This window comes from Lissotriton helveticus, chromosome 6 (genome assembly GCF_964261635.1).
Source record: "Lissotriton helveticus chromosome 6, aLisHel1.1, whole genome shotgun sequence".
Taxonomy (NCBI): Eukaryota; Metazoa; Chordata; class Amphibia; order Caudata; family Salamandridae; genus Lissotriton; species Lissotriton helveticus.
The window spans coordinates 165,982,248-165,996,358 of NC_136067.1; the positions used below are offsets into that span (position 1 = coordinate 165,982,248).

Below are 14,111 nucleotides of genomic sequence, written 5' to 3' on the forward strand. Positions count from 1 at the left end.
ATTCAATGTATATAGCGTTGATATTGTCTTTTGCTTTCCTTCTCCCCTCCTTTATCTTGCTTCCTAAATAAATGTATGCTTTTTAGAAAAATTAAGAAGTCATTGACATCTCCCTGCTTCCCTTTTATTGCAATTCATATGACAAATTGTCCTTAAGGAGTTCCTGTTGAGACATTGTTGTATGTTGTATACTATTGCTACTTAGGGCCTACACAAGGGGTGACATATGTATTAAAAAGGAATGTTTAGGCCTGGAAAAATATTTATTTTGCCAGGTTTAAATGGCAGTTTAAACCTGCATACCATTTGCAATAGCAGGCCTGAGAGGATTTAAAAAGGCTACCTCGGTGGGTAACACAATAAGTGCTGCAGGTAGACTAGTAGCATTTAATTTACAGTCCCTGGGTATATGTAATACCAATTTACTAGGGACTTAAAAGTAAATTAATTGTGCCAAGTGGTTGTACGTCAATTGTACCATGTTAAAGCAGTGAGCACAAGCACTTTAGCAGTGATTAGCAGTGGTAAAAGGCACAGAGCTCTAAAGACAACAAAAACTATTTCTGCGGAAAAGGAGGGCAGAGGGCAAAAGGTTTTGGGAAAGACCCCCCTAAGGCTGTGAGGTCTCACAATGGATGATATTATCCTAATTAGGGTGGGGTTTGCAGGAAGGTTTCAGATTCCTCAACATCTTTTCCATTGTACTACAGATTTCTATTACTAATCTCTATTTTCAATTAAGTGTGGGTGCCAGGAGGAGGAGCTACGCGCGCATCCAAGATGGCCGCGTGAGCCAGGGCTCCCGAGACCCTCGCCACCTCCCGCATTTATCCTGACTATTATCCTGCCAACATCGACGAGCTATTGAAGACGCAACCCAGCTGACATACGAGCTGTTTTCAGAAATCGATTTGGACTCCGGGAACCGAACTTATGATACTCTGAACTTTTGAGGCCTGCCCCATGGACACCTCCGGGCCTCGGGTGGTCTGAGTGCCCAGGCTGTAATTCAACAACAACGGCGGCGGAGTCTTGGTTGCTGCCCCGAGTTCACTTTCGGTTTCGTTTTTGGTTCTTCACCCTCTCGCATCTTTATCCTGTCGCAATAGCCTGTGTTGCGCCCGGACCCTGGATTTTCGCTGAGCCCAGGGTGACGTGTCTGTGGTCTACGCCGTGTGCCCGTAGCTTGCTATCGGTAATATTGGTGGAAAACGCACTAATCATTTTCACCAGATCCAGGGCGCTTCCTGGGGGCCTGACGCCTGACATGGCGGGCAAACCCAACAGCGAGAAACGCAAGACCAAGACTCCTCTCCGAGGTGGTTCCGTTCAAACGAACGTCATGGACCGCTACACCCAGCCTAAGGTGTCACCCGGAGGGGCGAATAGGAATTGGGGTGAAGTGGCCGAGGACCCAGCCATGTTGGCTGATCTTACATTGCAAGACGTCATGGGCGCCATCACTGGTATGAAGACTTCTATGGACCAACAGTATGAGGCCATCGCCCTCAAGCTAGACACAGTGGCCATCGACGTCAATATTATCAGAATGGATTTATCAAAGACCAATGAAAAGGTAAAATCTTTGGACTTAAAGACTTCCAGCCTCACTACGGATGTCGCTGACCTCCAAACGGAGGTGCGTAATCTCCGGACCTCTAATGACCTCTTTAATCGTCGACTTGAGGATTTTGAAAGCCGGGCGCGACCCAATAACGTGCGCATCATTGGTGTTCCAGAAAGTTCCACGGCCTCTTCCGCGGATCTCCTTGTTGAAGACCTCATCCTCACGCATCTTGCTCCTAAAGGCCTCAGCACATTTTTTGCCGTGGAACGTGCGCATAGAGTTCCGGGTGGTCAGCCTAAAACCGGTGCTCCACCACGTCCAATTATTTCTAGAATCTTCTATTTCAGGGATAGAGACGCTATCCTGCAGGCATCGCGAACGGGTGGCCCGGTGAAGTTTGAGAATACCACTGTGAGCTTCTACCCGGACTTCACACAATCTGTTCAGAAACAGAGGATGGAGTTCCAAGGAGTGAAGCGGAGACTGAGGGACATGGGACTGAAATATGCGATGCTTTTCCCGACCCGACTACGGATTGAATAGGAGGACCAGACATTTTTCTTTGATCGCCCTGACAGAGTGAGTGACTGGCTTGAGTCTTTGCCTGAGCGATGAGATCGTACGGAACATTCCGGCGGAGCTGAGGGTGGCCAACCTGACCAGGAATGAGCTGTAGCTCCTGAGTTACTGACACTGTTTATGATATGTCACTGTGGTTAGACGTCTCCAGCATTTCTAAGACTTCTGTGTGTACCCTGAGGTGGCGGGGGGGTGGGACTCTTTCCTCCTCTGGGTTTCTTCTTGTAGATTAGTTCTATGTTGGGGCGACAGGCACACTGCAAGTTGGGGTGGCTTTTGAGTCTAACGCAGGGGTGCAGGGTGGGGGGTGTTCGCTTCCTGGGATTGTGGGGGGAGGGGGGGAAGTGTTTGGGGTGTGTTTTGGTTCTTTTTCAAGGCAACGTATTGACTTACTATTCGATTTGGGTGCTGCGCTGCGGGTTGGGAGGGCTCCGCTACCATTTCGAGTGTGGGGGGCAGAGGGTTGAGACTTTTATGTTGGAATGTTAATGGATTGGGGGACAGGATAAAACGGGGTGTTGTGTTGCAATACTTGAAACGTTTCTCCCCTGATGTAGTGTTATTGCAGGAAACACATCTGATTGGGAACACTTGTCATGCTATGAATAGGCGGGGTTACCACCTTGCTGCCCATGCTGGTTTCACCTCCGGTTCCAGGGGGGTGGGTATTCTTGTTCGGAACTCCCTTCCCCTGGAAGTTGATAATGTAATGTGTGACGATAGAGGGTGTTACGTTGCCCTCACTGGTAGGTGGGAGGGGAAGACCATCACGCTGCTTTCTGTCTATGTCCCCCCTGGTTTGCAGTCCTCGACCTTTTCTGATTTGGGGAGGGTGGTTCTGGGACTTCCGGACTGTATGCTGATCGTGGGCGGAGACTTTAATTCTGTTGTTTCTGGGGTGGAGGACCGCCATCCCCCCCGAGATCTCGCAAGGTCCCAATCATGGTTGAGTGGATTCCTGGAAACTTTGGGCTTGATTGATTGTTGGAGGGTGATGCACCCTGGTCGGACACAGTTTACCTTCCACTCGGGTGCCCATGGTAGCCTGTCCAGGTTGGACTATGATTTGATGCCGGCAGCACAGGCCTCATTGATAAAGGAGATTAGACACTTAGCTAGGGGGATTTCGGCCCACTCTCCCGTATGGCTTCATATGGACATTAATCCGGGCACTGGGGGTCGAGTGGCTCCGATTAACCCCTGGTATCTTCAGAACCCTAAGACCCGTGCTGAACTTGTCAAGTCCCTCGATCACTACTTTCTTGAGAATGAGGGATCGGTGTCTTCTTCTGTCTCATTATGGGAAGTGTTTAAGACGGTCCTTCGTGGACATGCCTTATCATTGATTGCTGGTGCTAAAAAGAGCAGGAGTGAGGCGGTGGTCCGACTTGAGGCTGATATTACTGAACTGGAAGGAGAGTTGGGGGGTCACCCGAGACAAGCTTCATGTCCTTGGTCTCAAACAGTCTGATTATAGGGCCTTGGTGACTGATGCCGCTAAACTCATGAGTAGGGAGCGACAGGGGCGGCTGTATGATGTGGGGGACAAGGCTGGGAAGTTGATCGCCTGGTTGGACAGAAAAGAGAGAGCGAGTCGTGTAGTTCCGGTGATTGAGAGGCCAGATGGAATGCGTGTGACTGACCCGGTTGAGATAGTGGAGTGTTTCGCTGATCATTTTCGTGAGGTTTATTCTCCAGTTTCTGTTAGACCCGAAGAAGACTCTCACCAGTTGTTGAGAGATATTTCACTGCCGTGCCTATCGGACTCAGACAGGGAGCTGCTGGAAGCGCCACTTTCAGTGGATGAGATAGCTACTGCTATACGTTCTCTTCGTTCGTGGAAGGCTATGGGTCCCAATGGTCTCCCTATTGAGCTATACAAGTTGCGTCCTGACAGGATTGCGCCATATCTCCGCGGTATGTTCATGGAATCGAGAGATACTGGCTCCCTCCCTTACGATCAGCGTCTTGCATCGATAGTAGTGATTCACAAAGAGGAAAAGCCAAGGGCTTGTTGTACGTCCTACAGACCCATTTCGCTTCTTAATGCGGAGCCCAAGATCCTTGCTAAGGTATTAGCTAACCGTCTTATCAATGTGATTAGTGACTTGATTCATCCGGACCAGTCCGGATTCATCCCGCGCCGTAATACAGCACTGAATTTGAGACGCCTACACGGCGCTCTCGCGAGAGCCCCATATCTTCTGGAGTCGACCATCTTGGTCTCTCTTGACACCACGATGGCTTTTGACACTGTGGAATGGTCGTATTTGTGGGCTGCTCTGGCGAAATTCGGCTTTGGTCCTGGCTTTATTGACTGGGTGAAACTTCTCCATGAGGCTCCATTGGCACAGGTAGTGGGCAATGGTCGGGTATCCAGTCCCTTTGCTCTGGGAAGGGGTACTCGGCAAGGCTGTCCGTTGTCTCCACTCCTCTTTGCACTCGCCCTGGAGCCTTTGGCTGCATGGTTGCGCTGGGAACCATCGATGAGAGGTATACAGTGGACCCCTGAGTTTGAAGATCGCATATTGCTCTATGCGGACGATATTCTGTTGTACCTCACTTCGCCCCAAAAGTCGTTAAACGTGCTGTTTGATGTGTTGATTTCATTTGGACGCAATTCTGGCCTCGTGATCAATTGGTCCAACTCTTGTATATACGTACTCGCGGGTGGGGCCCCTGCATTGCCGCGCGGTTGTCCAATACAGGTGACAAGAGGGTTTCAAATATTTGGGAATTTGTATCACTTTGGACCCTGTAGCCAGATACGAATGTAATTTACTCCCTCCGCTACAACGGTTGCGCTCTGACGTGGTGGGCTGGCGCGGCCTTCCTCTGTCCCCCCTCGGGCGAGCAACCCTTTTCAAGATGATGTCTCTACCGTGTTTTTTATACGCGCTCCAGAATACGTTTGACGCAATTCCGGCAAAATACTTCCGGGAAGTGGAGAGTCTACAAAGACAGCTGATTTGGGATGGGCGTGCCCGTATCTCCCTCCCCAAATTTACTCTTCCCTGGTATGACGGCGGTATTGCTCTTCCCGATATCAGGCGTTACTATTGGGCCTCTCAATTGAGTGCAATCAATCACGGTATGTATGGTCCGGGTTTAGATCCTGCATTTGAGATGGATAGGTGGCTTTTACCGGGAGGGAACTATAATAGGGCGCTATACTGTAGATCTGCAATTCGGACGCTTACTGGTCCTACCAAGATCGCCGTGCAGGTGTGGAATTGTGCGAATGCGGCAATGGGGTGGAGCGGGAGACTGACCCGGGCGACCCCCTTGTACGATTCTTGCAAGCTGGGAAGTTTATGGAGGACGAAAGGCTTTGAGAAATGAGATATGATTGGTATCAGTAGAGTGGGCGATCTCTGGGATAAGGATAGGATTAAGACTTTTGAGGTCTTGAAGGCGGAATATGAATTGAGTGATCGGGAATTTTTTCGCTATTTACAGGTTCGTCACGCGTTGGGCTCTGTTTTCCCCATTGGGACCGTTATTCCGGAATCTTCCCCATTGGAGGATCGGATACTTGACGGATATGTGCCCGATAGCACGATTTCTTTGATTTATAAGAAATTAATTAATGATCGGTCTGACCTGTTAACGCATTTAAGGGAGGTCTGGACCAAAGACGGTTTATTATTAGATGATGAGGACTGGCAGTCCGCGATTTCCTCACCCAAGGAGGTCGCGATACCGGCCCGTCTTCGACTAGTCCAACTCAAGATCTTACACCGTGTGTATGTTACTGGCCCGCGACTGATTCGAATGGGTTATTCTGTTGATGGGTTATGTATCCGTGGTTGTGGTCGGTTTGCTACTTTCCTTCACATCATTTGGGAATGTCCGGAGGTTGTTGTATTTTGGAATAGAGTGCATGCGGTCATGAAAGAGGTCACGGGAGTCGAGATACAACCGGAAGCTAGGTGGTGTCTGCTGAATGTGTGGGAACCGAATGACTATGACGTGGCTCAGACGCGATGGGCGACCCTGGCCAACATGATTGCTAAACGGGACATTGCACAGTTGTGGGGCGCTCCCCGCCCGCCGACGGTCTCGGTGTGGAAGGAAAATATGGATTGGTGTATGTTTCGAGAGAAGACGGTGTATGTGGCACGAGGTAGGCCCCAAAAATGGGGGGAAATTTGGAATCAATGGAACTCCTACAGAGGAGATATATGCACGCCACCCCTTCCTGATGTCTCTGATGGTTCACATTCTCCCTGATCCTCACGTTCCATGATTTGTTCTATTTCATATGTTTTAAAGTCTTTTTCCCCCGATTAAGCTCCCCCCCTCTGATTTTTGTTGATTGACTTGCACTGTGATGCTATTGCCTTTTCCTTCCCGCTCAGACAAAGCGCCTGTATTGTAATGCTCTTTTTGCCTTGATTGGTTTTTTTTTTTTTCCCCTATATAATAAAAAGAGTTTAAAAAAAAAAAAGTCTGGGTGCCAGATATGGTGTTACAATGAATGTTTATGGTCTGAGATACATGTTTCTGCTGTACCAATTTCTACAAATTCAAAACTGTAGCACCCATGATGAAATCAGGCCACACAAAAGTGTAATTGGAATTAAAGCACCAAGGAAGGGGGTGGGGGATTATAGGTTGGCATAAGAAACTGAACCAAGTCTACTCAATGATGCATGAGCATCAGGCTAGTCTCCAATTTTCCGGTATCATTAACAGAAAGGGTGTGAGACTGGGGAAGAGAGATGCCTTACCAGCCATGTTAGAGAACCAGTATAGACTTACACTGGGTCCAGTACAAGGCCATGGTGCAGAGGTACCAGAAGATGAAACTGGCCAGAGGAGTTACACCCATGGCTGTAAGGAAATTAAATGGCCCAAATCAGGTTGATGGATATTCAATGCCAAGATTATCTGCACCAGAGGCAAGCACTTGTAGTAGGTTTGAATAGTTTAGCGTTAAACCACTTTGACACTCGCACTCACAATAACTCAAGAATTGCAAGTCACCAAGAGATGGTTTGTTCCAATGGTTTAAAGTGCAACACAACTAATATCAGGCACCCCATGGTTTCAGGTGCAAAAGGGAAGCTAGCACTCCACGGAGACCTCACAAAAGCAGCTGGGGATGCAATGGATTCAAAAGGTCATACTTCCTGCCCACAATTGGGTCACAGGCTCAAGAGCTGGTTACAAGACTTTAAGGGTCATCTAGTCAAGGGGGCAGTATAGATTGACCAGCAGGTGCAGCTCCTTTGTTTCTTTGCACATATTTCCACCTATTGTGAAGCAGATAATCTTGCTTTGGGTTCATTCCATGTAAGCTGGGCTGCAAATCCTTGTGGCTCTTCTGCTTAAGCATGTCCTTCAAGCAAACATCACTCAACTAGGCCTTTGCTCCGTCCACTCCTCAAAGAGTAGTGTAGCTCCTAATTTTCCTAGTATTGGTTTGATAAACGTATTTATACCAAGTTAATATTCTGATCCTTCACTAGCCTGAACACTTGTTTTTAAAAAAAAAAAAAGACTGGAAAAACGGAAACATGATTCCTCACCTGCCTGAATGCTAAACTACTCCCACCATTAATTTAGCTGATGGTTAGCAAAAGTGGGTCGCAAAATGGAGACATAAAAGAGCGAGACAGACGGAGTAGGATTTCTCACCTCATGATTTACTGCTGCACCCAGACCAAGGGTGTTGTTTTTGAGCTGGACCTTTATATTTTCCGTGGATCCTTGTTCCTTTGCCCCAAGGCCCTGTCGAATAGTGAGCATGTATGATTAGAACAGATTCCAATAGAAGACAACAGAGACCTGCACATTCATATTTCATGCAACATCTTACAGATTCTGCTGTTTAAAAGCCCTGATCTTAAATATACACAACTGCACATACCAGCGAGCATTTAGGATTTAATCTTATAAACGCTTTCACTGAGATGGTGCACAAACGAAATACTGTACAAGATTGTAGTATATCACTAGGATGTCATCACATTAGAATCTGTATTACAGTAGCACAATCTAGAATAGTAGAATTATCAGTATTAGGAGATTCCTTTCCATGTTTGTTATACTGTGGAAGCTGTTCATGCTGGATGTGCTGTTCTCCTGTGCAGGGGGTTGTAATTAAGAACTCAACGTAACCATTTATTCTTGATAAATTTATTGGAAGTTACTACACAGATTTGGCGACGAGGATGATCAACCCCCTGCCATCTAATTGAACAAGCAGAAGAATATACATATATTGGAAATAGGGACTCCGCGAAATAATTTTTACAAAGGAATTAGAAATCAAAATGGGAAAAGAGACTGTGAAGGACTTGTGACGGACTTCACTAGCGTTGTGATATTGTGATTTTTCTACTCTGTTTGAGCCTCGCTGAATAACCAACTACTAACGCTCCGCTGACGTTTGAATTCCGCCCCAACTGATTTTCTTTTTAAGAGGAAAGTACAGCGGACAACTTAGTTATTCGTCAGTTTAGTTGTACTGATTTTCTTGTTTAAGTTTTCGTAAATCAATTAACCATTGGGGTGCGAGCGCGAGCACTATTTACTTACAATTTTCGGTGGCTCCTGCATTCACGTGAACGTTGTACAAGCGCGTGTGCTGTATATTTACAAATTCGGCTGTGCTGCTTGCCGCGAGCGTTCTCTGTGACGCATGTGCAGAATCTCTATTCTACGCAGCTGCTGTTACTTCACTCAACGCGTGATTCAACTAACGTGCTGATCTCACAACGGGAGTTTTACGAGGTCAAGCAACGTGACCCCAGCAGCCATTTTTTTTCTATTTCTCTGCCGTCTCTTCAAACAAGAATTTACCTAACTCTAGCACATCGCTGACATCGAATTGAAATTCTACATCCTTCATTGTAACAGTAAGACTATAATTACGATTTATATATCACAAAATGAATGGAGAATCTAACACAGCTTCCACATCAAGAAATGTAGCACAAAGTACAAATGCTAGCATTACAATAAGCGAACCAAAAGAATTCTTAATTAATCCAGGAGAACCTATCATTAAATGGCAAGATTGGAAAGAGTATTTTTTAAATTATATCGCTACTCTTGAAGATAATGGTAGTGTAATGTCTCCAGAAAGGAAAAAAAAGATTCTATGTCAGGAGCGGAGGCTTCTGATTAGGCTGTCACTTTCTCCTTTATTCTTACTCCAGCAGCCATTAAAAAGGTATCAACATTACTAAACAAAACTACATTTCCCATGAGCATCAGGGAAAATGGAAACAGAAAATGTCCCGGTCACTGTCCAATCCCAGGCCAGGGCTCCTCATATCTTCCTCTACTGGCGCTCTATCCTCCTCTTTCTTCGCTGCTCCAGCAGCAAACAGATGAGTGCCTTTGTTATATATATCTTTTTCTGACTGAATCTGTATCGTTAAATTTCATGCTTGGAATGTGCAGCGTTAATGTTTTTTCTGAGTGACTGCGTATGTATGCCGCGGGGGCGATCTCCGCTCCTTTCGCGGTAGTGTTTCTTTCAGGCTCTGTGCGCGGGCGGCCTCCCGCCGCTAGGGGACCACGCGTCCTGCGCTGCCGCTCTGAGGAGCTTTACCCCCCGCAGGGCGTGAGTCGTTGAGTACGCTTCGTGGCTTGCGTCGGGAGAAGCAGCTCAACGGTCTCGCGCACCACGGGGAGGACCGGCGGGGTTTCTTATTTGTATTTGCCAGCGCTAAGGCTACATTCAATAATCAGAGCCCCTGCCTGGAGCCTGAACACCCGCGACGCGGGTAAGGTGTTTGGTGAGGTTTTGGGACTGGCCCAGGCAGGCTTCCTTTTCGTGCCTCATAGCAGAGGCTGCTTGGTCCCAGTTTTCACTTGTACTGACCCCGCTGCGGTGGGAAGAAACATATCTCAGGGCTCTGTCCCATAATTAACCCCTAATTACCTCGACTCCTTGCTGTTGCGCAGAGGCGCTATGGAGTATGACGAATATTATGAGGAGGAGGAAGAGCAGCAGGTCATGTACTTGCCGGTGGATGACCACTTCTGCCAGGTTATGGACTCCTCCGTTTTGAAGGCAGTGACGCGGGTGGTGGCACCCCTAGAGAAGAAAATTGATAAACTTCAGGCACAGTGCCAACCCCTTGGGCAAGGGGCAGACCTTTCGGGGCAAACGGACCCCATACCTCCGAGCCAAGCATCGACGAGTACCACAGAACCCAAGAGGAAGCGTTCTACGGACGCGGGGGTGGACTCGGACGCATTTTCGCGCTTAAAGGCCTTTCTAGAAGCAAAAACTACTGATGCCCCTTCGACCTCAAAGGAGGCACCGACTGCAGATTTGGGGGGGGGGAGGGTCGGGACGATGCGGCCACAGTCGACCCAGACGAGTCTCCCCAAACCTCGGATGGAGATGGGGAACCAGACCATTCGTGGCCCCCCGCCCAGCCCACCCTAACGTCGTGTTCCGACCCCAGTTCGGACATGCTCAACCCGGACGAGCTGCTCCACCCATGCTCTTCACACTGGGTTCCCGCTCCCAAGGTGGCAGCATACATGGCGGCCAGACTTCGTAAGCCTTTGGACCAGGAGGTGCATAGCTGTCTCCGGGCCGAGTGCCTGCGCCCCACCTTGGAGGGTAAGGTTACGGTTACCCCGGAAATTGACCCCAAGATGTCCACCTTCCTCACAAAGTTTGTGAAGGACCCCAAAAAGGGCATAGACCGATCTTGGAGGGCCTGCCAAGATAAACTCTTGGATACGGCGGGGCAGTTGGCAAAAATCTTGGACATGGCCGAAGACGCCTAAGCCTCGGGATCCCTGATTTCTCCGGAGACCCTTTCCGGTTGGGCGCAAAGAGCGATTATTTTCCTGGGGAATGCGAATGTAGCCATTTCTACAGAGAGGAGAAGATCTATCCTCATCAAAATAGATCGGAAGTTGGGGGAACTGGCTACATCTGAGGCAGGTCCGATGGCGGAGCGGAACCTCTTTGGAGACCCGTTCGTCAAAGAACTGGGTAAATTCGTAAATACCTTTAACTCCCTCGACAAGGCACAGACGTCTGTGAAACGGATCTTCACCCCTCGTGTTTTTGGGGCAGCCAGCCGAGGAAGGGGCCGCTCGTCTGGCAGACCCTATAACAGAGGTTCCTACAAGCAAGGTGACTCTCACAGGGGTCAATACCAGGATCCTGACAAGTTCGGAAACTTCTACTAAACCAGAGGTTACCCCCTCGCCACCGTGGTGGAAGAGGAGACGGCGGCTACAACAATCACAGAGGTAACACTTCAAAATGTGAAGGGTCTGAAAGTGGGGGGCAGACTCAGATTTTTTCTTCAGGCATGGTCTTCGCTCACCTCCGACGCTTGGGTCTTACAGACCGTCGGAGGGTTTCATATAGAATACTCGGGACTCCCCAGGCAGTCCGTTCGTTCCAGACCCATCGGCTTCACGCCGGACCAAGCTTCTCTGATAGACAAAGAGGTCGCGGACCTCCTTCAGAAAGGGACTATTGTACGGACGGAGCTGCACCCGAGGGGTTTCATCAGCAACCTTTTTCTTGTAGAGAAGCAGGACGGGGGCTATCGCCCAGTGATAAATCTCAAGGAATTCAATGGCTGGCTCATCTACCGCCATTTCAAGATGGAGGGTATCCATCTCCTGCGAGATCTTCTTCAGGAGGGGGACTGGATGGTCCGGCTGGACCTGAAAGATGCCTACCTCACGATTCCCATCTTCGCTCCCCACAGGCGTTTTCTTCAGTTTCAGTGGGGTCAACGGATTTACGAGTTTGCCTTCCTTCCTTTCGGACTATCGTCCGCTCCGTGGTGCTTTACCAAGGTGCTAAAGCCGGTAGTGGAGCGCTTGCGCACGGAGGGCATCCGTCTTATAACCTATCTGGACGATATGCTCCTCCTGAGTCAATGTTCCCGAACGTTGCTGGCTCACCTTCAAAGAACGGTCAGCCTTTTGGATGGAGTCTTTGGGGTTCATAGTCAACCAAGACAAATCGGATCTTCTCCCGTCACGACGAATGCAGTTCCTGGGTTTTCTGATAGACTCAGTGGAAGCCACCTTGTCCCTGCCTTCTCGGAAATTGTCCAAGATAAGGCACGAGTTGAGATGCACTCTGGCACGTCCGACGATCCTGTTACGACACCTGGCCAGGGTGGTAGGTCTCTTATCATCGTCCATTCAGGCGATATTTCCGGGGCCCCTTCATTACCGGGCCCTTCATCGTCTCAAGGCTCTTCACCTCCGCAAGGGCCTTACCTACTCCCAGGTCGTTCCCCTCACAGAAGAGGCGAGGGCGGAGCTTCGATGGTGGATCGAGCACATGGACGCTTGGAACGGTCGGGCCATCTTCGGTTCCAAGCCGGATTTGGTGATAGAATCCGACGCCAGCGGCCTGGGCTGGAGAGCGCGCTGCGGCGCTGTTTCTACAGGCGGAGCATTGTCGTCTGCAGAAAAAGGCCTTCACATCAACTGTCTGGAGTTGATGGCAGGTTCATTTGCGGTGAGGTGTTGGACGAAAGACAGGATTCAGTGCGGTGTCCTCTTGAAGATGGACAATGTGGCGGCGGTGCGCTACATCAACCACCTGGGAGGAACCAGGTCCAGGGCTTTGTCCGACCTGGCCCGGACTCTATGGGAGTACTGCCTGTCCAACGAAATATCCCTGTTGGCGGAACACCTTCCCGGCTCTGCCAACCGAGTGGCGGATTGGTGGTCTCGTCACTGGAGGGACACCAGCCTATGGCAACTTCGCCCGGATGTGTTCGAGGCAATCAGGAACAGATGGGGTCCGTTTTCAGTGGACCTTTTTGCTTCACGGCTGGACGCCCAGATGAGACGCTACTTCAGTTGGCGGCCGGACCCGGAAGCAGCAGCGACAGATGCGTTTTTGCAGGATTGGAGCAAAGAGAGGGGTTATGCGTTCCCCCCCCTTTGCGATGATCATGAGAGTGTCAACCGAGATGAGGAGACAGCAGGCGGATCTGGTGGTGATCACCCCGATCTGGAGATCGCAAGCCTGGTTTCCAGCTCTGATGGAACTTTCCTGGGATTTTCTAATCCCTCTACCCCGCGTTCCAGATCTCCTCAGGAATCCTCAAGGGGATCCTCACCACCTCCTGTGCACAGGCAGCATGTGTCTGATGGCCTGGCGGGTTACAGGCAACGCTGGCAAGTCCCGGGACTTTCGGAAGACGCTGCCGCACTGTTGGCCAAATCCTGGGCAGATAGTACCAACAAGAGATACCGATCAGCTTGGTCTAGGTGGAGTGGTTGGTGTCTGCGATTACAGATTGATCCAATGGGGCAGACATTGTCCACGTCCTTAACTTCTTAGCCTCCCTGGCGAAGGAAGGTTTGGCGTACAGGTCAATCAATACCTTTAGATCGGCCATCTCAGCAGGTCATATCCCGCTGGACAACCACCCGGTAGGGGAACACCCTCTGGTTTGCAAATTGCTGCGGGGGATTAGGTTATCAGTTCCTACGGAACCTCGCTACACAGTTTTGCGGGATGTAAATAAGGTCCTTAACTTATTTCGGAGTTGGCCGTCCAATAAATACCTGTCAAGAAAACAGATTTCAGCTAAGTTGGCAATGTTGCTATGTCTGATTTCGTGTTGCAGGGTCTCGGATGGGAGAGCATTGGACCTTACAGGTCGCATCTTGTCCCCGGATGGAGTGACCTTCCATATTTCCAGGCGTACCAAGAGCGATTCTCGATCTATCTCGTATCATGCATTCCCGGATGTCCCAAAGTTATGTGTGGTTAGGGCGCTAAAGGCCTATGAAGAGGCAACGATTGATATACGCCCACAGGGTGTCAAACAGCTGTTCATTGCTCTTACTAAACCACACGGGGCGGTTTCATCCCCTACTACTGCGCGGTGGGTGCACTGGGTTATGCAGGAAGCTGGCATAGATATTTCCCAGTTTGGAGCCCATTCTGTGAGAGGGGCAATGGCGTCTAAGGCCTTTTCCCTGGGGGCTCGTC

The 14,111-nt window shown here is 49.5% G+C and overlaps 1 protein-coding gene across 2 annotated transcripts in view; it reads right to left on the reverse strand.

Annotated features, from left to right (window-relative positions):
* Positions 1 to 14,111, reverse strand: part of PINX1 (PIN2 (TERF1) interacting telomerase inhibitor 1) — a 533,850-nt gene that overhangs the window by 465,566 nt on the left and 54,173 nt on the right. For both annotated transcript variants that reach the window (XM_078647562.1, XM_078647563.1), the window contains exon 3: positions 7,790 to 7,882. In XM_078647562.1, the coding sequence (XP_078503688.1) occupies positions 7,790 to 7,882 (93 nt within the window). The remainder of the gene's footprint in view (positions 1 to 7,789; positions 7,883 to 14,111) is intronic.